At 38.9% G+C, this 27430-nt stretch overlaps 2 protein-coding genes across 4 annotated transcripts; one reads left to right on the forward strand and one right to left on the reverse strand.

Moving 5' to 3' along the window:
- pnrc1 (proline-rich nuclear receptor coactivator 1) lies at positions 1–8257 on the forward strand. Of its 2 annotated transcripts, none has more exons than XM_082148025.1 (2): positions 1–476; positions 7119–8257. In XM_082148025.1, the coding sequence occupies exons 1-2, from the start codon at positions 252–254 to the stop codon at positions 7476–7478; spliced, it is 585 nt and encodes a 194-aa protein (XP_082004151.1). In that variant the 5' UTR covers positions 1–251; the 3' UTR covers positions 7479–8257. The 2 variants fall into 2 exon arrangements, with proteins under 2 accessions (XP_082004151.1, XP_082004152.1); XM_082148026.1 differs by having other exon boundaries at positions 7122–8257.
- gabrr1 (gamma-aminobutyric acid type A receptor subunit rho1) lies at positions 8117–27430 on the reverse strand. 2 transcript variants are annotated; one of them, XM_082147968.1, is made up of 10 exons: positions 27161–27430; positions 26131–26181; positions 25397–25503; positions 21737–21804; positions 21259–21482; positions 16878–16960; positions 16616–16756; positions 13540–13692; positions 13172–13362; positions 8117–10063 (listed from the first exon to the last, which is right to left on the reverse strand). In XM_082147968.1, exons 1-10 carry the CDS (start codon positions 27235–27237, stop codon positions 9749–9751), a joined length of 1410 nt encoding a protein of 469 aa, XP_082004094.1. In that variant the 5' UTR covers positions 27238–27430; the 3' UTR covers positions 8117–9748. The 2 variants fall into 2 exon arrangements, with proteins under 2 accessions (XP_082004094.1, XP_082004093.1); XM_082147967.1 differs by having other exon boundaries at positions 8117–10066.

The following is a 27430-nucleotide window of genomic DNA, read 5'->3' on the forward strand; positions in this document are numbered from 1 at the left end:
TGGCCATTACGGGGGAGGAAAAGGAAACGGCGATGGTTTCACATTTGCACCGCGTTACAGAGACGGATCTTTTTAATAGAATTAGCGAAGACAGAGGTCAAAATATTTGATTTAGAAAACTTCCTTGACTGTCAGACCTCAAGATACGACCAAACATCCCACAACATCTTCCTCAGCAGCAGCAGCAGCATCAGTTTCTGTTTACATCTGGGCGTGTTTGACAAAGTTCTCTGTGTAGTGCAGCTGATATCATGCTGGGTGATGCTTTTGGACATCGAGTCGAATCAAGCGTGGAGAATAAAGCAATGAAGATAAGCAGATCAAAGCAAGCGCTCTTGAAGAAGAGAGGACGAAACGTTCACAGTAAACACAACAAAGCATCAGCAAACAGCAACAAAAGCAGCTTTAAATCTCCATTAACCACCCATGAAGAGCTCAAACCAGCTCAGTCTAAAACAGCCACGAATAAACAACAGGTAACATGCGTTATTATTGCCCTGGTGATAACAGGCTTCTCGAGCATGTGCCGTGGCGCTTCCGCATGTTCAGGCTTACTTGTTTTGGACTAAACGCTGAGAGTATATGTTTAGTCAGTGTGATAGTCTGTAAAGAGGTTGATAACTGGAATCTTGTGGGTTTGAATCCCGCAAGGCTTGATCTATAAATCATGAATCCTGGCAGACACTACTATATCAGCATCAATAGAGTGACTGAACCCCGCACTAAATGAATGACCTGTAATTAGGGGTTCAATCACTGAAGTGTGTTTGTACTGATTCTTTCTTTTCCTCCTCTTCTTGATCATCATCGTCTTCTTTTCTGCCAGAAAATGTATGCAGGATCATCAGATGGTCCCGAATGTACGCATCTGCTCAGGTGCAAAGAGACACACACACGTCCAACACTATAATAGGACAATTTGCATTTTGGGTCTTGGGGGTTAAAAATAACATTATGTTTTTATTACACCTGCATCCTTGAGTCTGATTTCATTGCCTTCTATATAAAGCTGGCAAAAAAATTGTCATGATAAAAGTGTTCATATCAGGTCAGGGCTCAACACTGACCCAGTGGCCCACCACACATTTTTTTTTAATAAATACACAAATAAAATAGGCCTTGTTATTGTTTTAGGCCTAGATGTTTTTGATCCATGTAACCATAATAAATAATGTTATGACACCAAAAACTGTGAGCCTAACTCGCATACATAAAAAAAATTGTTAAAGACAGTCAGTAATAAAATAAGAACAAATAATCAAATTACGAGCAAAAGCACAAATAAATACAACAGAACAAACTAAATAAACAGTGCTTTTCAGGTTTTTCATGTAGGTGTAAACTAGACTTTCAGGTACAGAATTAGTAAACAAATGTAAAATATCACTGCATAGTCTTCACTGTATAAATGTAGATTAACCCTTATTAAAGTTATTCAGTCAAGAGCAGTGAGCGATTTTATTTTTCTGTTTTGCTTAATTAACATGTAAAATAGACAGCAGGAATATTAGGCCGCTGTCACTTTAAGAGCTGCACGGATCCAGTATACTGTTACACACACATCGTATCTCATGTTTACCTTCACTTAAGACATAACCGACTATGTTTATGATGATACTCGACAAGACGGGCAATTTAACAGTTTTATTCAAATATGTTCATCCAGTGTATGTCATAATAGCAACACTATGAATGCCAATTGAATGATTTCACATATTTAATGAAAGCAAAGATGTCTGAAATGTAGCCTATATTTAGGCCTAATTCATGGAAATATATTTATTATTTATAGTCAGTATACTGAATAATAACCCCTTCGAATACAATGATTATTACATTTAAAAAATAATAACACTAGTAACACTATGTCACTTGGGGAATTCTGTGCCAAATCTGGTAGGCCCATCTTACCCCAAGGGTCTAATTTTCTAAATCCAAATAAAAGATACAACTTTTACACCACAAATCCAAAAACAATGTGTCCACAAATTTCTCATTAACAAATAGACACAAAAAACTTGGATATTCAACATGATGACGTCACAGATTACTATTTTCAAGAGATTAGATCAATTAACTTCAGAACGGTTTCGGCTGACTAGCCCTCACTAATGTTGATATTCAGAGGAAATGACAAAATTAAACAGTGTAGCCATTCATCAAAAGTGCTGAGATGAGATATTTGGTCAGAAACAAAAATTAGGGGTGGATCATCTTACCCCAACGCCCGCTTTACTAATGTGGATACTTGTATGTAAATACGCACTTATTTATACATACAAATACATTGGCGTCGGAAGAAGAAAAAAAGTGGGTGGGTCCTCCCCCAGAAAACTGTTACTGGAGTAAATACCATTTCATTCTGGTGCCTTTTAATTAAACAAGTAAACTAAACTCCACTTAACGTCGGGCGGTTCTTTGCCTCCACGTCGTGCATTAAATGCACAGCTCTCCGTGGATTATCCCGCTAATACGGTAATTTGCCAGCAATGACAACTTAAAGCTGTTATTGATGTTTGCAATGCAATATTTGACTGGAAAGGTACAACGGGCGGTTACTTTCGTCAGTTGCGGCTCGTTGAGAAATATAATGTAGTGATTCAGTGGAAATGGAGTTTAATTTATTAATTTTAATTAAAAAAAATATTTATTTTAATTCCTCAAGTGGAATGGATTTGACTGACGGCGCTCTGAAAAGCGAACAGACAAATGCGCTGAATTAGAGACGGTAAAAGTGAGTGGGTATAATATCATTGATCTTAAAAAGTGGGTGTGTCCTGTCCCACCCATATACAATGGTTCCGACGCCCATGTACAAATATAAACATTACTATTGAGCCCCCAGATAAAAGCTGCTCAGCACAAATTAAACAAAAAAATAGACAGCAGGAATATTAGGCTGCTGTCACTTTAAGAGCTGCACGGATCCAATATACTGTTACACACGCATCTTATCTCATGTTTACCTTCACTTAAGACATAACCGACTATGTTTACGATGATACTCGACAAGACGGGCAATTTAACATATTTTTGTGCAGATATGTCCATGCAAGCTCAGGAAGACTTGAAGAGAGTATTCGCGAGTACCAGTCTGAGAGGACTTTCGTGTGCGCTTAAATATTTGAATTGGCAAGGCTTAAAAATGCGCAAATTATCAACTTCCATGAAGTTGCAGCACTGGCCCGAGTGTCCTTCACGCTGGCCCCCGGGCCATCAGGCAATCCTTATTGTCCTCCAGTTGATATAAATAATTATCGCTATAAATGTCAAATCTTTATTCCTTTCAATTTTCAAGGCAGATTTTTGCTCCTGAGTGACAGTTGTAGATACCAGACCATTAATTGTGGTTTTAAACGACTCTTTATTGTCAGAACATGACAAATACTTTTTTTGAATTTGTAAAAACTGTAACAACTTTTTATAATTTTTGATTTTTACAATTTTATTACAATTATGTTTTTGTTTTATTACTTTTTATACGGAAAAATTTAAATATTCTGACTGTTTGAGTTTTATTAAAATAAGCATTATTTTAATAAAACTCAAACAGTCAGAATATTAAAATGTTACCATTCTTCCATAGTAGCATACATTTAGATCAAGATAACCACAGTTAAAACCATGCATATAGCACTTCAATACCATGGTAAAATTTAACAATATTGTTTCTATGGTATTTGTATGAAAAACAGGAGCCTAAATATATTTACTATAAATGCACAAATGCTATAGCTTAATCACAAACAATACTGTTTATATTCCATTACTCCTTTAATACATTTAGTATGTCTACATTAATGCTATAATAAAATTCTCACATTTCTGCCTTAATACCATGGTGCAGTGAGTGTTACTACAGTAAATCCATGGTAAATGATGGCGATTTGTAGATTGAAAAGCCTTCTGACTGTATCGTTGCGCATAGTGTATCTTCTGGCGCATAAACATTTGATCAAACTCTTGTTACTGTTTTATTGAGGAAAATTGTATTGCGGTTTCTCTCGCGAAAATATACTTAATTATATATTATTAAATATATTATATTATTATATATATTATATACATATTGTTATTTCCTCCAAACTTCACCAAATGTTGCGCACTGCAGATAGGGATCAGTGTTGGGTGTATCGCATCACGAGTTATTTTTAAATTTACAACAAAATATCTGAGTTACTTTTTCAAATAAGTAACGCGTTACTTTGTTTCCCCATGTCGTGACTGACAGCTCTCCTGTCCACATGTTGACAGAAATCATGAGTAAATTGATGGCTATTGTAGTTCAGACTAAATGTGTGCCTTTACTCGTCTCACTGGCAAAAGAACAGGTTCAGGATTCCTCAAAATGAATAAAATCAGTGAAATGCAAAATGAGAATTCTACGCAAACCTCCAATAATTAAATATGTTAAATAAAACAAATATTTCTATGCATTTAATCTCACTTTATTGACCAGTGTACTTGCTGCTGACCTTCCATGATCCAGTTAAACTGAAATGATTATTTGAGCTGTGTGAATTTGCATTTCCTTCAGCCTTATTATTAAAAATTTTAAAACAAGTCCAGGTGAGAAGAAGTAGCGCAAAAGTAATGTAACGCATTACTTTTCTTTAAAAGTAACCAAGTAAAGCAATTGGTTACTTTTTAAGTGAATAACGCAATATTGTAATGCAATACTTTTTTAAAAGTCAAGTCAAGTCAAGTTTATTTGTATAGCGCTTTTCACAATACAGATTGTATCAAAGCAGCTTCACAGTATTAAGTTAAAATAATACAACAAAGTTTGTTTCAAGAGGAATTTATTGATTGATAAAATTAAATTAAATATCCCCAAAATATCCCCAACTGAGCAAGCCAAAGGCAACAGTGGCAAGGAACCGAAAAACTTCATCAAGTGACCTAATGGTGTCCTAAAACTCCATCAGGTGACCTAATGGAGAAAAAAAACCTTGGGAGAACCCAGGCTCAGTCGGGGGCCAGTTCTCCTCTGGCATTTATGAGCTAGAGGCCGGATTGTAGTTTGAACTGTAGGATTATAAGAATGCCTGGCTGAAGAGATGCGACTTTAATCTAGTTTTAAACTGGGAGAGCGAGTCTGAGCAACGAACAGTATCAGGAAGACTATTCCAGAGTTTTGGAGCCAAATGTGAAAATGCTCTCCCTCCTTTGGTGGTTCTGGATATCCTAGGTATGACCAAAAGCCTTGAATTTAGTGATCTTAAAGAGCGCGATGGATTAAAAAGTATCTCTCCCTAACACTGCTAGGATGGTGCTGGCATAAAGTTATCAAAAGAATTTTAATATATTGTCGTGTTGTGAAGATATAACTGAATTAACTCACTCGCTTTTCATGACTGACCTTCATCTCCTGAACGCAATGCCCAAACTTAACAAAACGCTTAGATCTCGGGACATTCTGAGGACACATAACCGCTTGATCTGTGAAGTTGAAATCTTCTTCAGTGGATGTTGTAACATGTCCTGTAATGGGAAAAACATGGCCGCCAGCAGCCAATCAAACTTAAGCAGCTAATAACTTCACATATGAATGTCCAACCGTTACGAAAACGGACATATGTGTACATCGTGTGAAAACAAGTTTATGTACTAATTACATTTTGTGAAAATCGTCTAAAATCTACGGCTCTGTAATAAGAAATTTAGTATTCTCTAATAACTGCAACGTTGCGTGATAATAATCAAAATTCTTGTTTCTTCTAAATCCTTGCTTTAAGCCTTAATAATTGTGTGTATCATTATTATATTTAACTATGTTTTTCTCACAACTCCTTATGATCATTTAAGACCTTTTGACTTATGAGGATACTTGCCAAAAATGCCTATTTTGACATAATTCAGTGTGATTTTGTCAGTTCAAGCGCGATAAGACTTTAAAGAGAACTCAGATCGGCACTGGCGCTGTCTGAGAAGCGGCTTTCTGTGCGCGCAGAACATTTGACATATTACATATTGTTTCAACACCAGTTAGTTGGTTAGTTACTACATGCTGCAGAAGTGGGCATGGTAAGAGACTGACAACACAACAATGGCTTTTGATTCAGTTTTATTTCGCTCTCATTGAGTTAAAGCATCAAAGATTCCCATAAATTCCCACTGCAATTCACCATTACATGCAACAAAATCAACAAATATTTTATACATGGTTTTGTAAGCTCTCTGTAAATGACACAAACACACACACGTCCTGTGACAGACAGCACAGCTCATTTAAAGCACAAATAAATGCACAGTTGTTCACATTTGTACTCTGCATCAACTATATATGAATACACTGTTGCATCTATTATACATTTTGAGGCTTATTTTGCTGCATTTGTATATGCCGTTTGATCGGTTATGGAGCCGTAAAGTCTAGTTACACTCACAGTGTGGATGAATCATGGATCTGTTGAAGAGAATTTACTCTTGTAAAGCAAAAACAAACTCATTTTTAATCCATTAATGCATCTCTCACTTACTGTATGCGATCTCACTGTTTGAAGCCTGTCATAGGAAAGCAATGCGTGCTCATTTGTGACAGGAATGAAAACAAGGCTGTGAGGGATAGAAGTACAGTGTCGTTTAACAAGATACTGATCGTTCAGCTGATGAAAAAACAGGAGTAAAGCAGGAGTTGTGAGGAAGATGATGTGGTCTAGGACCTTTATACAGTGCTTGCCATCGTAAAGACTGAAGTCTATCCCTCAAAGCCTCGTTTTCTTCCGCGTTAAATTCAAAATGGCGTCTAACCTGAACAAGGCCTATAGGTCTGAGAAAACAACACATCCTGTGACACAAAGACTAATTTAAACCTGGAAGTTAAAAATAGCGCAGTTATTATACAGTAAGTACATGTATGTGTGTAATTAAACTTTACAATAAAGTGGGTTACACTTTATTTTAAGGTGTCACTGTTACAGTGTAATTATATATTTAAGTACTGAGTAAATATTAAGCAACTACATGTACTTACTCTAGGGTTAGGGTTTGGTTGAGGGTTAGTTGCATGTAATTATGCATCATTTACTGTTATTACTATGGTAAGTACATGTAACATATGTAACAAGGACACTGTGAAACCAAATGTAGTGTGACCGTTTCTTGTGTGTCTTCAGCAGCCGAAGTCAAAAAGCGAGTGTGATGAGCGAGGAAGCCAGTGTGTCCACAGCTCGAGCAGGCTTGAGCAAACCGGCGAGAACCTGAGCAAACCCCGGCAGTGGAGCAAGCAGAGGAACACGCCAGACAACGCTCAGATCTCCATGCGCTCAGAGAAGATCCCGCTGAGGAGGGCGAGCGTCTGCGCTCCCGAGCTCCAGACGTACGCCGGAGCCAAGTTCAGCGAGCCGCCCTCGCCCAGCGTCCTCCCCAAACCACCCCGGCACTGGGTGGGCGAGCGCCGGCTCCAGCACGACTGCAGCAGAGAGCAGATGTCCGAGCACCTGAAGAGCTTGCTCAAGGTCCAGGCCGAGCCCTGACCAACACCACACCCTGACACGGACCGGTGGCGTCTCGTTGCAGAGAACCGTTGAACCGGGCAGTGGTTTCGGAAAGCACACGGGTAAAAGAGATATTTGAGACAATCATCATGAAGAACTGGACAGCTGACTGTAAGAAAATGGTATGTTTTTAACCTTATATTGAAGCGCAGTGGACCGGGAACATCTCGTGGCTGAGAACTGTTGAACCATGCAGTTTCGGAAAGCACTCTTAAGTTAAACTTAAAGACTTTTGGAAGTGTAAAAAAAACAAAAAGTGTATATTTTTTCGTGTTAATTTACTTGAAACGTCCATGTAGTTTTGTTACTGAAGCTTATAGTTTTTTTTTTTTTGCATTTGTGTAAGACCAGAATACGTGTAACATTTTGCACAATAATGTATAAGAGTGTATATTTGGGCGGACGCCGACTTGGACAATCACCATGAAGAACTGGACAGCTGATCGTGAGAACAGAAAGTGTGTTTTTAACCTTGTATTGAAGCGCAGTGGACAGTTAAGGAACTAATTATGCCAATCTTCAAGCAATGATATGTTTTATTTCAATGGCTCTTTGTTTTTAATTGACTTAAGAATGTACCATCTGGCACATGGTCTGTTAGTGTCGGGATGTCATGCTTGAACCTCTTCAAAACTCATTTTCTCACTGCCTTTCCGTTGTATCGTCTGCATCACTTCAGAATGGAAAAGAAAAGGATACAGTAATAATTTTTATCTTTTTATTCTGCCCATTTTGAAATAAAGAGTTTTGGTCGCTGTTGTGTGTGTGTGTGTGTGTGTGTGTGTGTGTGTGTGTGTGTGTTAGACTTAATGGTCTGATGTTTTTATGCAGTGTGTTGCAAAAGTGTTCATTCCTAATGTAAGTTAGCCTATTCTCCCATTACTGAATAACCAATTTATCACAGCTTATTTTCTAAGCACTCAAAACTAAATATTCTAGTGCCCAATCAAAGGCCAATATTCCCCTCAAGTTAAAGCCCCCCTGTAGTGAAAATCAAGTGTTTAATGTAGTTTATGTGTCTATGTGGTGTTTTAATGTGTTTAAAGACAAACCATGTGTAAATTCATAAGTCGACACCATTGCTGAGTGTTTCCTCCTTAAAACTGCAGTGAACCAAAGACAGTCTCAAAAACACGGTTCGATGATGTTTTGATGAAAGTGCCAGTTTCTCCACTGATGTTCTGTGATGTTCAGAGCGTTTGTAAGGATGCTGGTTGTTAGAAGGCTGCTGTCCGACTCTGAGATGAGGAACGGGAACATGGTTTGTATAACATTAGCAACACGTTATTAGCGGTTTGATAACATAGTCAAGAAAAGGCCAATCGCCATTATGTGTCCGACGTTATAAAGAGCGATATCATTGTGGAGCGTTTCCCTCAGTAAGTTGGCTGAGTGGATCTCTGAGCTGCTGTGAGTGAGTGGAGGCGGGGCTCATTTGCATATTCATAGAACCCCGTTTACAAAAAATTAAATATTTTGGTGATCAAAGATGAGTTTTAAGGGATATAATTATTGACTACAGGGGGACTCCCTTAATGATAAGGAACCCCTTAATGATAATTAGTTTATGATTTTAACTAAATTAAAAAAATATTAGTCGCCACCAGGTCCAGGCCACAATCCACTCTGGAATAATGTAAAGCGTACTGTAAATCTCTATGAGAAGTCAACAGCATATATGGCCATAATAGTGACCAAAAACACTCAAAGCTGTAATTGCTGCCAGAGAACGTCCAATAAACCGTGAACACGTTGCTTTCAATTAGGTCTAGTTTTAACCTTCTTTTTATGTTTTTATGTTTACAAATTCATTTCAGTGGTTCTGAGGTATAATAAATAGTTAAAGTATGGATATTTCATGTAGATTATAAATAATATGCACTCAGCAATTACATGCAAATAATATGCACCGTCATTTTAATGTAACACACTGTACATTTCAAGGTATTCAGCTATTTTGACACATGATCAGATCATGACACATGATTCCCACTCTCTGAATAGGCAATTTGATATTTATTGAAAAAAAATCTATATTTTTTGCTATTCATCCTAACAATGATATATATAAGAAGAAGAAAAAACTTTTTCTTGTAATGACAGGTCATGTCAACTGCCCACATATAGTAACGTATTCTTTTATTGCTAACTGGCAAAAATCTATTACATGTTCCAACATAAAAAAGAACAAACGTAGTTTTTCATTAGTAGTTTGCATTCCCGAGACTGGTATAGTGCAGCACCAGCGGTCACTGCAGGTAGATGGACCAGTATATGATGTTGAAGAGCGAGTACGCTCCGGGGAAGATGACCCGTGAGTATTTGTCTATGGCATGAGTGTCTATGGCATGAGTGTCTATTAATAAGCTGCTTTTGGAGGTTACAGCAGGTCTTTGAGTTCCCTGCTCATTATCCAGGACCAGATTAACCAGGAACTGCTCCTGTTTGTCCCCGTTCAGCTCCGACATGCCGTAGTTTCCCGTGGTCATCATGTCCATGTCACTGTAGCTGCTGCTCATCATCATCATCTGACCAGGATGGGTCATTCCACATGAACACGGCAACTGCTGGATCACACAAGCACATGTTACATGTAATATTACAGCACGTTCTCGGAATTTAAATCACATTGATCAGGTGAAATTTTCTTCTTAAGAAAAAAAAGTTTAATGAAAATATCTGGGAAATTCTTAACCCCTTAACTGTCATATTGATACAAAAAAACATAAGACATTACGTTTATTGATTATGACTGATATTTGACATGCACAACATGGACCGATGCACACAGCGTCGCGCTGTTAAGGACGGGTTCGTTACAAAGTAATCTTTTCACATAATGTTCTCTCTCTTGAAATATAAGTGAGTGTAAATGTCAGCATTATCATATATGTCTAAAGAACTGAAGTCTGTCAGGTAAAAGAAGAGCTTATTGATGCAGTTCAGCCTGTCTGATATTTTATTCCAACCGTTACTCCTGATCGGAGGCTGCCGTAAATATTTAGTTTACTGTATACGTAGAGTTACGCTTCAACTAAGTTTAATGGTGCAACGCAAAAATAGAAGTGCGTAAGTCGTAACTTAGTGTCCATTTACGTCAAAACTAACTTACGCACAGCTGGTGCAACCGTCCCCCGGAGACTTAGACTGGGGGCATCATGTTAAATGTAGGCCGAGTGATTAGGACCCCAAAGATTGGAAGAGCTGAGGTAAGCTTGGCTTGACGGAGGTCTTTGAGATTGTTACAAATGTAAGAGCTTCTGAAGATCAACAGCTAAGGAGTCGGATCGTCTCGTCTGAGATACCTCGTCTGGCCACTGAGGTTGCTGCTCCGATGCGGAGGGAATGTAGTGAGTAGTGTTCTGGAGAAATGCCGGTGATATGGAGGATTGATTGCTTGCTGAACCAGAGTCTTGTGGCCAGGTTTCGGTAAGAAAGAGCGGATCTTAGGAGATGTTAGATGGAAATTACAAAGATGCAGGGATGGATGTAGAGATCGGAGATGGATGAAATAGGGGTACATTTTTTAAATGTCGTAGGATGCCAAAAAGGCAACCAGGAACATGGACTTTAGGTTCAGGCAATGGCGGGGTTTAAATAGCCTGAGAGTAGAGAGAGGATGCAGAGGCTAAGTAGGTCGGTTGAAGAAAACGGAGGGACCGATGTTGGATGAATGTCCAATTCTGGAGCCAAGAGTCTGAATTTCTAGACCATTCATGAACCCCAAAAGGATGGTGGCTATGATTAAGGAGTATATTTCGTAAAGTGCTGAGGAGAACACGCCTGACTGCAATTTGAGAAAACTGAACTTCCGGCACCCACTGTAATAACCGCTGAGACCTCTGGAGGGTGCTGGGTGTATCTGGGTATGATTAAGAGTCATCGGGATGAGTAATGTCGTCATTGTAGAAAAATATGGGTTTTGAAAACAAAGAAAAATGTCATGAGGTTCTAAATTAAGAGTTCTATTAAATGTTTTGCCATGTCTATTTTAAAGTCAGCCCATAAAGAAATAGACCCTCTTCAGTTAGAAATTTCTTTTTGAGACATTTTTACTGATTTTTAAAAAAAGTAGACACTAGAATAACTTTTATATTATTAGTGATGAATCAAAATGAACACTTACTGGACTGAAGCAACTAAGGTTAAATTGATCAGATCAGGTTCGAAAGGTTCAATTAAACTGTTCCCAAAAATAGATTTTCTTATGTCTGTCACGATGTCTTGTGTTTTTTTGTTCAAGGACTCTTATTTTCATATTCTATTGTCTTACTATTTCTATTGTTTCCATATTTTCACTTCCTGTGTTTAGTCCCTGTTTCCATAGTGTTTAATCAGTCTCATCCATGCCTTGTTATCTTCTTGTTTGCCTGTGTGTGTGTATATACCGTACACCCCTGTGTTTTAGTCTTCTTTAGTTTTCAGTCATTGTCTTTACTTGTCTTTTGTAAAGCTGTTGTGTTTCCGTTCACTGTTTTGGATTATTATCATCCTCCCTACCTGGATTTATGTTTCCCAGTTTGGACCTTGGCTTTCTCATTTAAATTATCTTAGTTTTAGTGTTTCTTTAATAAAGACAGCTTGCATTAGATCCTTGCCTCTCCCCATCCCTGCATCAACATGACAAACAAGGTCAAGCTTTAGAGCCATTTCTTAATTTCTTAACAAAGATTGTATTGAATCCGGCCTTATGGATTTTCTGCAATGGAAGATTTTTTTTAACACAATTATTTGGTATTATTTTTATACGTATTAATTTGGAGAATTTGTGCTGATCATGACTTAAAGTCCGCGTGAACCGGAAGTTGCAAACGACTTTTCTCCAGTGCTGTGACGTATTTCCCAGTGAAAAGGAATATTGAACAGAGGGCAGGGTTTTACTCTAGCGCTCCTCCTCTCCATCTCTCGCTCATCACAGACTAACGATTTGAGGGGAGTGGTTAAGCGTTTCCCAACCCAAGTCCTCAAACCTACGTCATCAGGGAAGGTCCTCCAATGCAGAGGGGAGGGGCATTTTCAGATTTTGATTAAAGATTACGAAGCCAAAACATTTTTTTGTGTGTTTTAACTTGCACGGATTAATTGTTCACCACAAGACTAGTAATATGCGCTAACAAAGTAAATACGGTCCATTTTGATTTCAGTTGGACTTTAAATATTATTCCTTGAGTCTAGTTCACTAGGCAATCAAATGACGCTCCCAGCTAAACACTTTGTAGCCGACAGAGATGCGCGGATCATAGTTATATCCGCGGACACTACGGCTAATCCACCGGTCAGGCGGGCCAAGAAGTAAAAGTAACATTCTGATTAATTGCGGGTGGATGAACTAAATCATTAATGATGGAATCATTGAAATATTAAACATGTTTAAAGCTTAATTACCATATCATCACGTGTGACACTGAGAATTAGAATAATTGCAATAATCGGGTGCAGATTTCTAAATCTGAGAAAATCACAGGTTCAGGAGGGCAGTGGGTGGATGATTTACTTCTAACTGCAGATTTAGGTGATGTTAGACATGATCCGCACATCTCTAGTAGCCAACAAGACAGATCCCTCTATGTTTGTCCCTAAATATTAATGATTAGCCTTGCTAAAATGCTGTATTAACCGCAGAACAAGTACACCTTAATAAATGATAACTAAACTGTCTTAGCTTAGCTTACCCTTCTGCTTTGTATTTTGCGCTCCTGCACCGTGGACAGGTAATTGACAGCGGCGTACTCTATCACAGAGAGGAAGACGAAGACGAAGCTGACCCACAGGTAAATGTCCACGGCTTTGATGTAGGAGACTCTGGGCATGGAGGCGTTCACTCCAGTGATGATGGTGGACATGGTGAGCACCGTCGTAATGCCTACAGAGAGATCAGTCCGATCAGTCTATTCAAAAGTGTGTGTGTGTGTGTGTGTGTGTGTGTGTGTGTGTGTGTGTGTGTGTGTGTGTGTGTGTGTGTGTGTGTGTGTGTGTGTGTGTGTGTGTGTGTGTGACTTGACTTGGTTTGCAGTTACGCAATTAATTGAAGACATCTCACCGAGAGGAACCCTGGCAGGAACGGCTCGTCGGTCGATCCAGAAGGACACCCATGACAGCATGACCATCAGAGTGGCGGGAAAGTACGTCTGAAGCAGGAAGAAGAAGATATGACGACGCAGAGTGAAGTTGATGTACAGACGATTGTACCAACCTGCAGGAGAAGATCGAAGGGGACAAGTGTGCAGTTTTAGTCAAAGCACCAACAATCATGGTGTTCAGCAGTGCTTTTCAATCCTATTCCCATAGGGCCGCGCCCCACAGAGTTTAGATCCACACCCTCCCGTAATAATGGAGGAATTCTGAAGACCTTGATTAGCTGGTTCGGATGTGTTTAAAGGGATACTCCACTTTTTTTGGGGAAATAGGCTCATTTTCCAACTCCCCCAGAGTTACACAGTTGAGTTTTACCGTTTTCGAATCCATTCAGCCGAACTCCGGGTCTGGCGGAACCACTTTTAGCATAGCTTAGCATAGATAATTGAATTGGACAGGACCATTAGCATCTCTCAAAAAAATGACCAAAGAGTTTCGATATTTTTCCTATTTAAAACGTGAAAGTTTCTTGATTATTACGCAGGAATGAGAGTATAGTTCCTAGCCATATCAGCCTAGAAAATCGCAACTTTTCATTTTCCGTCATTCTTGGGAATAGGAAAAATATCGAAACTCTTTGGTCATTTTTTTGAGAGAGATGCTAATGGTCCTGTCCGATTCAATGATCTAGACCCGGAGATCGGCTGAATGGATTCGAAAACGGTAAGACTCAACTGTGTAACTCTGGGGGAGTTGGAAAATGAGCCTATTTCCAAAAAAAGTGGAGTATCCCTTTAATTAGGGTTGGAAGTAAACTCCCCAGTACAAACACAATTGAAAAGCCCTGCTGTTCAAGCAGAATGCCAGCAAAATGAATAAAGAAGCTACTGCCCTAAAAATGATCCTGCACAATTAAACTAAATCGAAATGAAAATGAAAATGAAAAGTGTTGATTGCGGTGTTGCATTTACATCTGCTAACATCTGCTAACAGTTTGTCTTTATTGTCTTTATTGTCTTTATTGTTGTCTATTGAAAAGGTTTATTGTTTTCAGCATTTTTCTCAAACAAATGGAATGATTTGTGTGAATTCAATTTGAAGTAAATTGCAATATGTAATTGCACTAAGGATTATACTTAAAATCAGGATGTAACGAGTAACCGCTGATTCCATATCATGAAGTATCCCAGTAAAACTGTTCTTTGAAAAAGAAAGAAAAAAAATGTAGAGCGGGACATGGTTTTATCCAGTTGGAGGCGGATCTGAATGCAAGCTTGCAGTGGATTATAGGAAAGTACCCAAATGACTGGAGAAGTCCAGCATATCACCAGAGACATGTCTATCATTTCACCGGAAGATTAAGTTATGACATTCTGATTACAAAATATGAAGTTAAAAAAATTTTTTTTATTAAACATATGCATGGAAGGACTTTTCATTTCATGCTGACCTTTTGTTTATGTTTGATTTGATTTTATGTTTTACCACTATTAGAGTGAAGCCAATATGGCGTTCTGACAAAGTGTCCCCTTTTGATTCTCACTTTTAAACTTTAAACAGAAAAGTCTCTTTTGAAAGCGATTATAAGTGATATCATAAGTGTAAGTTTAGGGTGTCCGAATGTGCTCCTTGAGGACCAGTGTCCCGTAGAGATAAGTTCAGGGTTACTGTCTAGTAACCTCTTTACTTACAGTACTATCACACTATCATCTGATTCAGTAAATAAATGAATTGTAGTTTTGCATTGCAAATGTTCTTACTTTGGGAATGTAATAATCATACAAATCAGCATAATCCACATCATGGACTTTCCATTTATTTGAAGGTTTGATAAAAGAATATACTGTTTAGTGTGATATTGCACATTCTGTGCGTTTCCTGCATATATATATTCTCTCTAGATACAGTACCTACATTTTACTTTTACTTAACCATCTTTAACTGTTTAAGCCATGCCGTTGTGGTTAGTTTTACAGGACATAAAAATAGAGTCTCCAAACAGTTTTAACTGATTTAACAACCAGGAATTGTTAAAGGAATTATGGTATTATGCAACATGACGTACATTATGGGACAATGTGGAGGGTAGCGACAGCTGTCAATGTAGGACTGATCAGTAGTGGTTTTAAAGTGGGATTAGTGGAGGATCAGTTCACTCAGTGGTTCCCAACCCTCGGCTGGAGAAGGGCTGGCACCATTATGAGATGTGGCTGACGATTCATTGTCTAAAGCCCTATTCGGACGGAATTAGTTTAGCAAGGGTAGATGGAGTAATGTCATTTTACCACAGGACGTCTGTAATTATAATGGCCAACTCGCACAGGATAAGACATCTCAGTAAAACTAGCAGGAGTGAGAGGGGTAACTCCATATACACACCGCCATCACACTCCTGTCGTCATGTGTGTATTACCCTGCTTCCTGATATCAATAACGCGTTCGGGCCAGACTGGGGAGAGAGGTGCTGTAATAATGTCAAATATGTGAAAAATAACGTGTTTTTTGAACAACGAAGCATGAAAGCATATTCTAGTTAATCTAGTACATCCCAAAAACTAAATCAAGACTTCATAAAAGGACATAATAGGACCAGTTTAAAACCAAAATGTGAGAAGGTTAGTGTTATCGTTTTCGGCTTCGAAATTAAATCCATCTTTGTTGAATAATTGCGCTGCTATGACTCAAAATGATGGATAAATCAACAGGGCAATGTCATTTGAACATAACGCACGTAATTGCTCAGCGTAATCCGTTAAGAGCGAGACCGGTGGAAGTACGTGTCTGAAGGTACTATACAGCGCCCCCTTGTGTCTTCTAATGGTGGGCAATAATTGCGGTTACCTGAAATGACCAATTAATCAACGGCTATTTAAAAAACGTGACAGACCCGTCCTGGAGCACCACCAACTCTGCACATTTTGTATGTTTCCCTAATCAAACACAGTTGATTCAACTCATGTGCTCATTAGTAGAGACTTAAACTGTTGGTGGAGCTCCAGGAGCCACTGCTTTAACTGTACCGGAGAGGCGATCATCAGTACCTGTGCTGCTGTAGAAAGCTAGTTTTGTGGTGGTGTGAAACTCCTGAATGAGGAACTGAGACAGAGAGATCTTCTCATCCGTCTGCAGAGATTTGTTTCCTCTCTTCCAGTACAGCATGAGGTCGTCATCAGTGTAGGCATCTGCAAAGAAAATAACACAAATACATAGATAAACACTGAATTTTCTGCTTTACTCTGAAATGTGTCACATTACTCTGTGAAATGTTTGATTCAGTCCTGAAAATGTTGTGTTTGGACTCACAGCTCTCGATCTCCAGTGAGCATGTCTGGGTGTCCAGCGGGAAGTGACTGAGATCCATATTGCACATCGCTGTGACTGTGACCCTGTTGAGAGTGTATTAAAACCTGTGTCACATATATATAGAACAAATACACTGTATAGAAACCATCTTATTTATTTTAGCAATTTGGATTAGCCCTGTCAGGAATTTAACAGCAGTGCAGCATCCCAAAAAATTTCTATGGCATTATTTAATTATTACAATTTGCAATATAAATACATACGCATATAAAATAAAATAAAATGTTATTTAATTTATTTCATTCATAATCCTGATGTGTCTCATTGGGGGAGGAGTCCCGATTAACAAATGGGCTTTGAAATCATCTAGGATCCCCACATTGCAATCATGCAATATGATATTATTTTTAGTTTCACAGCCAGTAATCAACTGTTTATTACACCAGAAATAACATGCCTCGACTCCAAAAAACGTACCTATATATAAAATTCACTGCAGTTTCCAGCTGAAATTAAAAATTTTCCAATGAGCTTGGGTTGCAAACGTGATCTCTGACTTCAGAAACTTGGGTTAAAATGGGTTAAAAACTGAGATTAACTTTGGTCCATAACTCTAATTTGAAGCAAAGCATCAGGACTGAGAAGAGAAGATCTCTCTTCAGACATAATCAATGCACGGTCTACCTTTTTAGGAGTTCTCTTGTATCAAAATAAAACTAAATGAATGAAACAGTGTGTTGTTTATGCAGAGACCATAAATGCTGTCTGTGTGTGTTACCAGTATGGATGTTTAATTTTATTATCAGCCCATCAGATCCCTAAAGCACGCCCTTAGCATCCCCAACAACAGCAAAACCAGAACTGCCAATGTACCACAATAAAAGGCTGGAAGAAATCTGTCAGTCATCTATAAGCCATCTATAGACCAAACATCTCATTCCTTCTGATCTACTGTTTATATATTCATTGAATAAATGATTATGGTCTGCCTTATTATGGAAATCTCTTTTTCCTTTTTAACAGCATTTTGCTGATGAGGATGAATATGACCCCAGCAAGCTTTGTAGAGACATTTAAATATGACAAAACTTGAAACAAAACCGAACCAGGCTATTGCTGAATTCATATGGATCAAGTTATTGTCTACGCAGTCGGAAAAGATGGATTCCAGCAAATGCTTTAACAGTTCAATTTTAAGTGTCAGCTTCCAAGTCAAAATTATTTCATGTAAAGAGATAGATCTCACATCTATAATGAAACCAAACACCTCATAATTCAGCATCTCTGAGAGAAACTCATCTGTGGACACTAAGGCCCTGTCCACTCCTGGTATTAAGATGAGTTTTGGTCGATTGGATCATAAGTGGACAAGGCTAAATACAGGTGTAAACGGGGTCTAAAACGTTTTGAGCTTGTCCACTTCCAGAGGTAGTCAAAAACACATTTGACCGGATTGCTTTCATAGTGTAAACACTTGTGATCGAATGTGTTCAAACAGCCACAAAAGACCGTCTACTCTCCGTCTACTGACCTAATGCATGAACATGGGAAGAGCTCTAGACAGACGGGATTTAAACTTTGTCGGCTGAAGACTCAAAAGAAAAATGCACCAAGCACAATGTTCTCTTCTCATCATTTCTGATTTCTAACACACACTCACAGCGTTCGGCTGGTGTTGCGTCTGTCAGAATAGAGAGGCGGCATTAAAGACACTTTAAGCATTAAAACACCAGGTGTAAATGGGTATGTGTCTCCCTCGTCTACTTGTGATCCGATCGAACAAAATGCATCTTTATACCAGGTGTAAACAGGACCAAAGAGAACTCTGTGGCACATAAATAAGTCAGTGAAACTGCCATTGTGGTTTCTTGGCTGTTGTGAGTTTACACACAGATCTGCAACATCTCATAATATACCTCAATCTGAGTAGTGTATCACTGAGAAACGTCCAGCTCAAGTCGTCCTTACGATATGGGTTCGGGTTGAATAACTAGTTCTTCATCATCGGACTCAAGCTTGGATTGATATGGTAAAACCAATGCCATTGTTACGGTCTTTACAGTGTGTACAGTCGCTGAGCTTTAGGAAGCAGTGTATATTATGAGAAAATGTTGATGTTTTTTGACCTTTGATGCATGAACACCTGTTGTAGGACACCTCCAAAACAAAATCAGAACCTTTAAAATAGCATAATAGGGCATTCAAAAAGTATTCAGACCCCTTCATTTTACACTGTCAGGATTATGTTTGGTTTCCTTGTCTTTTTAGCCTAGTTCAGACTGTCAATCCAAATACGATTTTTGTGCATATCCGATTGAAATCTGATCAAGTGTAAAGGCAAAAAATATGAAATGTGATTTTTACAAATCCGTCTTGAGCTACAGTCATATGTGGTTTGAAATCCTATTAAAAAAACGTAAACGTGAGATGTCATTATTGGAAACGTGCTGAAAGTCTCTGCAGAAACGATGCTGTGTTGTTGCAAAGTGGCGGACGAGCAGGAAATGCCATTATAACAGAGACGTGTTTTGAGACCGGCGGAGACGACAGCACAGAATAAAGCCGCTCACGCCAGCCTCATACGCTTCTGCTGCTGACTCAGAAGATTCAGGAGACCAGAGCGGCGGATACACACTATCATGCTGTAAATAAGACAACATCTGTATTGCAAACCCCTCCATGTTTCTGTTGTTGTTGTTTTTGGCGTATAACTACCAACATGTTATTGAACAGTTGCGATACAGTGTGAACAGTCAATCATTTAAATCAGATTCCAATCGGATACACAAATAATCGGATTTGGACTGACGCTGTGAACATAGCTTTAGTTCATTTGTCTGTTTTTGTGTTTCCTTTCAGTTTAGCCTTGTTATTTTTCCTTGGTTTCTGATTATTTGCACCTGTCTCATTTTGTTTCCTTGTTTGCTCGGATGGATGGATACACACCTTGTTTTGTTCAGGTCTTTGTAATCTTTAGTCAGTAAACTATTTATATAGCACCTATCACAGATAAAAACCACAAAGTGCTTTACAAATTAAATAAAAGAACAATAAAACACAGATAAAACTATCAAACATAAAAACAAAACATAAAAGCCCAATCAACTAAAACTGCCTGAAAGGACAGGACAGGATAGGACATGACAGGACAGGTCCCCCCGAGTCTTAAAGCGGGTTTTGGGGACCATCAGGAGGTTTTGACCTGAGGACCGGAGAGTGCGGGAGGAGGAGGAGGGTCAACAGCTCTGTGATGTACTGGGGGGCCTATCTATATAGTGCTCTAAAGTCAATTAAAGCCAGTTAAAAACCAAGTAAAATCAATTCTACATTTGACTGGAAGCCAATGGAGTGTGGATAAACCGGTGTAATGAGTGTCCTTCTGTTGGCTCCTGTTAAAAGCCTGGCTGCAGCGTTTTGCACCATTTAGAGACGACTCAGAGAAGATTTGTTAAAACAAAGAGAATTACCATAATCTAAACGAGAATGTCATGTCAGAGATATGTCAGCTTTGGACAACAATGTTCTCAGTTTAGAAATATTTCTCAAATAATAAAAACAGTTTCTTTCCAACGGTCTATGACCATCCAGAGACATCGATTGGTCGAACAAGACACCAAGGTTTCTTAGGCTCAAGGTTTCTTTGTCTGTCATCGTCTATGTTGGGAATGTGGTTAGTGTGCTGCAACATAAATAAAAATAAAATAAAAAAAGAAAGGGTCTGAATACGTTCTGAATGCACTGTAAATCGCAAACCCCTAGGGATCAGCCATCTGGCCTGGGATAAATGTACAGACACTGGCTGAGAGGGAGGAGCTAGCCTTGGCACAACAGATTGACTTATAGATTGTAAATTGAGATGTACATAGAAGAAAAAAGTCATTTTGTCCAGCAGACTGGGTGTGGGACGGATCTGAGATTAAAGCTCATCAATGAGCCAGCTTTGAGTCTGAATAGACATGTGGGTTGCATTAATCCGCCAGATTCCCACATGTTAATCCACACGTTCACTCATCTAAAGCAAGAACCAGAATCAGCGCCTCCTGGAGAAGACAGATCTTGAAAACATGGAAAAAAGAATGTGTTGGTTTCTATCTTTGATAGAAAACCCGAGATCTTGTTGTTTGAGCAAATCAGAGTCTCTCCCACTGATTAGGTTTAGACTCAGCTGTGTCATACAGCAAAGCTGGACGTAACATAACTCTTCTGATGGCTGGCAATCTGTTTCTTGAGCTTTGATCGGGATTAAATTGAGCGCATCCACAGTTCTGAGAGGGCAAATGTTAAATACGAAAAAGCAAAGCCTGAATAAAATGTCAGAGCTTTGTTGTAACACAAGATCATCAGTGTGTATGCGTGTGTACGAGTGATTTGTGACGGTTACCTCAAGCTGTAGAGCACTTTGCCATCGGGATACACTCGGAGCATGACGTTCTCCGTGGTGGTGTCGTGGATGAAGGATCGTTTGGAATGGACAAAGAATGTGTCGGGTACCCAAATTTTCTTCACCAGCCGGCCATCGAAGGTCATGCTCTGGTTGGTGTTGCTGGGAAAGGACAGTCGCTCGTCCTTCCAGTAGTGTCTCAGGTACAGGGTTATGGTGAAGTCCTGCAACACACAGTCCAATCATATAATCATCTTTCAACTGATAAAAAACAGCTAAAACAGTAGCCTTATCTCTATCCTAAGAGCCCTCTATACGGAAAAAGACAATGCATCTAGGGTGCTTGGAAATGTTGAATTAGAGCTCTTGCTATTATCCAAATCCAGTGTCAGTTCAGATCATGACAGCACTCAATCATTCATGATACAAGAGCTGTAAAGCTGTAAGCCATCTTTATAAAGACGTGTCAATCTCCTACCATATCAACTTCAGAGATGGTGTCCAGACTCTCAAGCTGAACATCGACACCTACAGGGATCGCGGCACCTGAAATCAAGCACAAATTTTCCTTTTTAAATCATGATACATTGCAAAAATGTTGCTTTAAACTGTTTTACAATGCACACAAGATCAAGGTAACAGTTAATAATCTGCTCATCAAATCCATTTATTATCCACTTCTGTAAGATTAGATCAGGGTGTCCAATCGTCTTGCAGAGTTCAGCTCCAGCCCTAATTGACCTATCGGTAAGCCCCGCCCCCTTAGTTACTGTTGCGACCTCAAACAAACAGAGTTGCTAACTGTCTTACAATGACAGCTGGCAGGGTGAAACCTTTGGACACAGAAGGACCACCTCTCGTCGAGGAGCATTCAAGTGGGACTTAAATATGCCATGGAGGGATATATATATATGATTTTAAAATAAATATGGTAGGTAACAAGATTAATTTGGAAGCGAAGGTTTACAGATCACAATGCAAGCGGGAGAAGCCTCATGTTACGGTCGTCACGATCGCATCCAGGATCAACACTGTTCATGTACCGCAGTGTAAGATTACATGAATTTACATTTAACCAGTTTAATATGGAGAGGTACTGAAATGTAGACATTCGTTTATGTGTTTTGACCTACACTGTACACGACGTGAGAACAGTTAGCTATTTAACGTTAGCATGGACTCACTAACTTTAATTGTAACTTAATATGACAACCAGAAAATTAACGTTTTCGTCTTCATTGGGATTGGGGATTGAATCCTTAGGAAACCAGGTTACTGCGCACACATCAGTGATGAATAAACCGGGCTTCAGTCGCAGATAATTGGTCCATTCGCGCAAATCTTATCACACTTGAACACGCGCACAGTACGGTGATTTAATACATGAATACCCATGCCCATCCTCTCAGGATACCTGGAATCAGTGTTATAAGTACCCCAGGCACATTGTTTTACAATTTTTATGAAAAAACCTAAAGATGTCCGAGTTCCCCATGCAACTGATACTCAACTGCCATTGGCTCATCTGCGTTCGAGGGGAGGGGCTTACCGATAGGTCAATTAAACACACCTGAACCAGCTAATCAAGGTCTTATACTAGAAGCTTCCAGGCAGGTGTGATGAGGCGAGCTGGAACTGAACTCTGCAGGACACTGACCCTTCGAGAGCAGGTTTGGAGCAAAAACTTCTGATAGATTATTATGTCTACGTACCTGTGTTCACTCAGATAAGAGGAGGGCAACTCTGGCCCTCGAGATCCGGGCTGTGTCTGAAATCGCTCCCTATACACTTAGGGTACTACTTGAGGAGACAACCATTTGTAGTCGTGTCCGAAACTATAGTGGATATTATCGAGTGCGCTCATTCAATCCCATAATTCACCTCAATAGCAAGTCTACAAACGATGTATGCTAAATGGCGAATGAATTCCCGTGTCCAACCAGAAGATGGCGCAGCCGAATCTTCCATCCATCCATTATCCAAACCGATGGTCCAATGTGGCTACAGTGTAATATCATACAGTTATAAATTCCTTTTTTACTTGATTATTACATTGTTTAATTAAGGTTTATAAATGCTAGTTTTGCATGACAAAGTTCAAGATAAATATTTTTATTACTATTGGAGCCAGTTTGCTAAGTTTCAAATGATTATTAAATAGCAAACACAAACTATGCAGAAGCAGCAGCCTTTCCGGCGCACTCAGTGTCCGAGTTCACTCACTCGCTTTTATTCACTCCTTCAAGTGGACTATGGCGAAAAATCAATGACAAAATTAACGGAGCGCACAACTGATGCTGGCGCGCGCAGTAAATGACTTTCGCGAAAGGATAACAGATCTACACGCGAGGAAGCGGGAACTCGCAAGCTCACTCAAACCTTGCGTGTGCGCATGACATCTGCTCTGCACGCAATACAAGCTCTCGCGCGTGCGCATGATCATTCCCCATGCTCTCGCGCTTGATCTCCTCTCGCCTGCTGCTTTTGCTCGCTTGAACACTTATTTTTGGCAGTCGAGGGGCGGGACTTACTGTTTATTAACCTCAAATGTCATTGGTTACTTCCCCTTTTCCAGAAGTCAGTTGTGATTGGACGCCTGTCCAATGACCCATAATTCACTTGACTTCAGACATGATATTTGTTTTATTTATTTATATTAATGTGTAATGTGATTTAATGCATTGGTAATATAGAATAGATTCTTCATGAAATCTTTATTAACAGAAAGTCATACTAGCGATTGCATTGTGTTGTTTAGAGATATTTGCGTGCGCCAGCATCAGTTGTGCGCTCCGTTAATTTTGTCATTGATTTGCCGCCATAGTGGACTATATTAGTGGACTATATTAGTGGACTATATTAGTGGACTATATTAGCGAATACTGAATGAGGGTATAAGGGGGTGATTTCAAACACAGCACCTGTGTTGTGTTTTGTTAAGTTGATGCATTTTGGTTAGTCTTCGTCTGCCGTTAGGATATCTTCTTTGTGTGAATATAAGACTGTTTGCACCTTGATCTACACTTTAACTCTCTGTTGGGCCATTTAGTGACTTTTAGCAAATGTCCACACTCTAATTGCTGTATGAAATGCTCATGCTAATTCATAAATTATAAAGATTAATGATCTTAATTGATCAGAATAGATTTTAAAAAGTGCCCCACTTTCCCAGTATATCTTGACACACATTAGATCAAATCAACCCTCACAGAAAATTAAATAAAATTTTGCCATAATACACTAAACTTTTGCAATAGACCATCCAATCATCATCTACAAACCACAGTTAAAGACTTTGTGATTGTAAGGTGATTCTTGATCTGTCCGTCTACTGCTTTATAGCTCAATTAACACTAGGGTTTAGTTGAAATGTCAAATTAATTAACTTAGAAAGCTATTTAAATGCAGATATCTATTGACTCGCCATACCATCAGAAATTTCTTGCAAATCTCGGTGTTCATCTTTAGCACTCAAAGTTGCATGAAACTTGTTAAAGGCAAAAGAAAATTTGTGAAAAACCCTAAATGTCCTTTTTTTCACCTCAGAACACCATTTGCATAAACCTTAATCTGGTTTTGATCTGAGCGTATAGTATTTACAGTTTGCGTGAACTTTAGTGAAGATACGGGCCGATAAGTGAATGCTCGTGGCACAGAGCCACAGTAAATCAGTGTCATAATCTGCCATGAGCTTATGTTAAGCTGATTGCCTGTGATGTCAGTCCAAATCCTCATAAGTCCGAGTCTTGTGGTGTTTATTAAGATCTTGGTATTTCATATCTGACATTAATGCAGTAATGAAAACCAGGTTGCTTATTAGTCCATATGCACCACAAATAAAGCCAATAAAAGCCGAAATCATCTAAGAAAAAAGTAATCATCCATTTATTTTGTAATAAAATGTAATTAAACTCAAATGTAACACTTAATAAAATTAGATTCTGTAGAATAACCAACAATAAGCTTGATTTTTTTATATATTTTAGAGTTAAACTATAATAAATGTATATTGTTTTAGACAACTGTCCATAATTTCTACCTGAGCCTGGAAACTCTTCTCAGCATATCTGTCAGTGCTTTCTTTCATCTTCATCTTTTCATAATATTTTTGGGGCTCAACGTTTTCTTGTCGCCTCACCTCCGAAGCCAGGCCTCATGGTGAAGTCATGGTGGTCTAACTCCAGGAGCTGCTCTGATTTTGTGAAGGGAGCTTTTGTGACGTCTGGACTTCTCATCAGTAATGTGCTGTTCAAGAGAGAAATAAACAAGTAAAAGAAGTCACAAAAACATTATGATAAAGATGTGGATCAAATTCCAAAAGTCAAAAACGTCAATTATCACAACAAAAGCATTCAGGAGAACATATCCAAGACAGGAGAACAAAAAACACACTACATGCAACGAGAACCAACAAACACAACTGAAAACTGAGAGGTAAAAATACTATACAGGCAAGCAACAAACTAAACGAGACACAGGTGAAAATCATAGGTTACTATGGAGGGAAAAAAAGGCTTAGTAACAGAAAAGTAGCGGGAAAATAGGGATCAACGGAAGCAGGAACAGAGCAGGGAATCAATAACTGAACATAAACCTGACAGTTGCATCATGTAATTAATTGTCTGTATACGTCAGCTATTTTTTACAACACATCATCATATGTTTGTGTTTATTTCTACTCAGCATGTAAAATCATTTTTGAAATATTATTCTCATTACTTTAATTTTAATGTTACTCTCATGTCGGGATTGCAACAGTACTGGTGCCTTTAACCTGAGAATTCTTGCAAATTATATGGTGTATTTTTTTTTTTCTGTAGAAGAAAATGAAATGTATGCGTATGATAAATTTGACAGTAGTTGTTGTTGTACCTGCCAGGTTTACGAGCTTCTCTCTCTCTTCGGCTGGTTTCTCGTTTGGATCTGACAAATGCAGGAAGTGACATGACCATTAGATATCAGAACATAACAACAATAGACACATTCATGATTTACTGTGAAATGGATTTTGTAAGCATAATTTAATTATTACTACATAAGTACAGTGGAGATCACTGGTCTTAGTATTTTTTATATCCTTCTTTGCTGTAATGATGCCAGCACTCGCGATGATCATGTTTTTCAGCACGATTTGAGAATAATCCAAATGGCATCATCATCATGCTTTAGTAGAAATCATCTTTGCAAAGCATCTCACATCAACAATGAAACACATTTGTTTATAAATGATTAAATGCCTAGAAATTTGTATATGCTTTGTTCTACATTTCTTTTTCTACAGTTTTCCTCAATCATAAAAAGTACATTTAAATGCACTATCAAATTCAAAGCTTTTTTTCACATTTAATTTATTTCTTTTTTCGTTTTGAATTTAATTTATATAAATATAGGCTATATATTGTATTATATTGTTTCTTTTACTTTTGTATCGTAACTATGGCAGAAATAGCTAAAGAAACAAGAAATAATGATTGAATACACCAAGTGAATCATGCATCCTCATCATCACTCACTGCAGTGATCGGCATCCCGTCTCAGCGCGAGCCCGTCTCAGAGACTACATTCTCCGTGTCTTCCACTCTTGCCATGAATAACCAACGCTAGCTCACGACCAATTCGTACGAGTGAACTGATGGACGCATGAGTGTGTAGATGCTCGCACCTGGTTTGGTTTGCACGGATGAACGCATGAGTGTGTGTAGATGCTCTCACCTGGTTTGGTATGAACTGATGAACGCATGAGTGTGTAGATGTTCTCACCTGGTTTGGTTTGCACGGATGAACGCATGAGTGTGTAGATGTTCTCACCTGGTTTGGTTTGCACGGATGAACGCATGAGTATGTAGATGTTCTCACCTGGTTTGGTATGAAAGCATGAGTGTGTAGATGTTCTCAGTCTCACCTGGTTTGGCTGCAGGTCTGAAGCGCTCCGGTGGAGAGAAAGCACGCGCACAGGAGAAAGCAGACATCCGCGTGCATGATGCGCGCCTCAACATGCAGCCATGCACGCGAATGCCTCTAGAAACAGTTCAAAAGTTCAAGCTTTTGCTCAAAATCACCAGCTCTGCCGCCGGAGCCTTGAAGACGGTCCTGTGCCATCTAATGCACTCTGCGTGCGGTTAATCTGTGTTAGCGTGAAGGTCAGAGAGCGGTTTGCTGCACCAGGAGGGGC

Source organism: Leuciscus leuciscus, assembly GCF_965113295.1.
Source record: "Leuciscus leuciscus genome assembly, chromosome: 19".
NCBI lineage: Eukaryota > Metazoa > Chordata > Actinopteri > Cypriniformes > Leuciscidae > Leuciscus > Leuciscus leuciscus.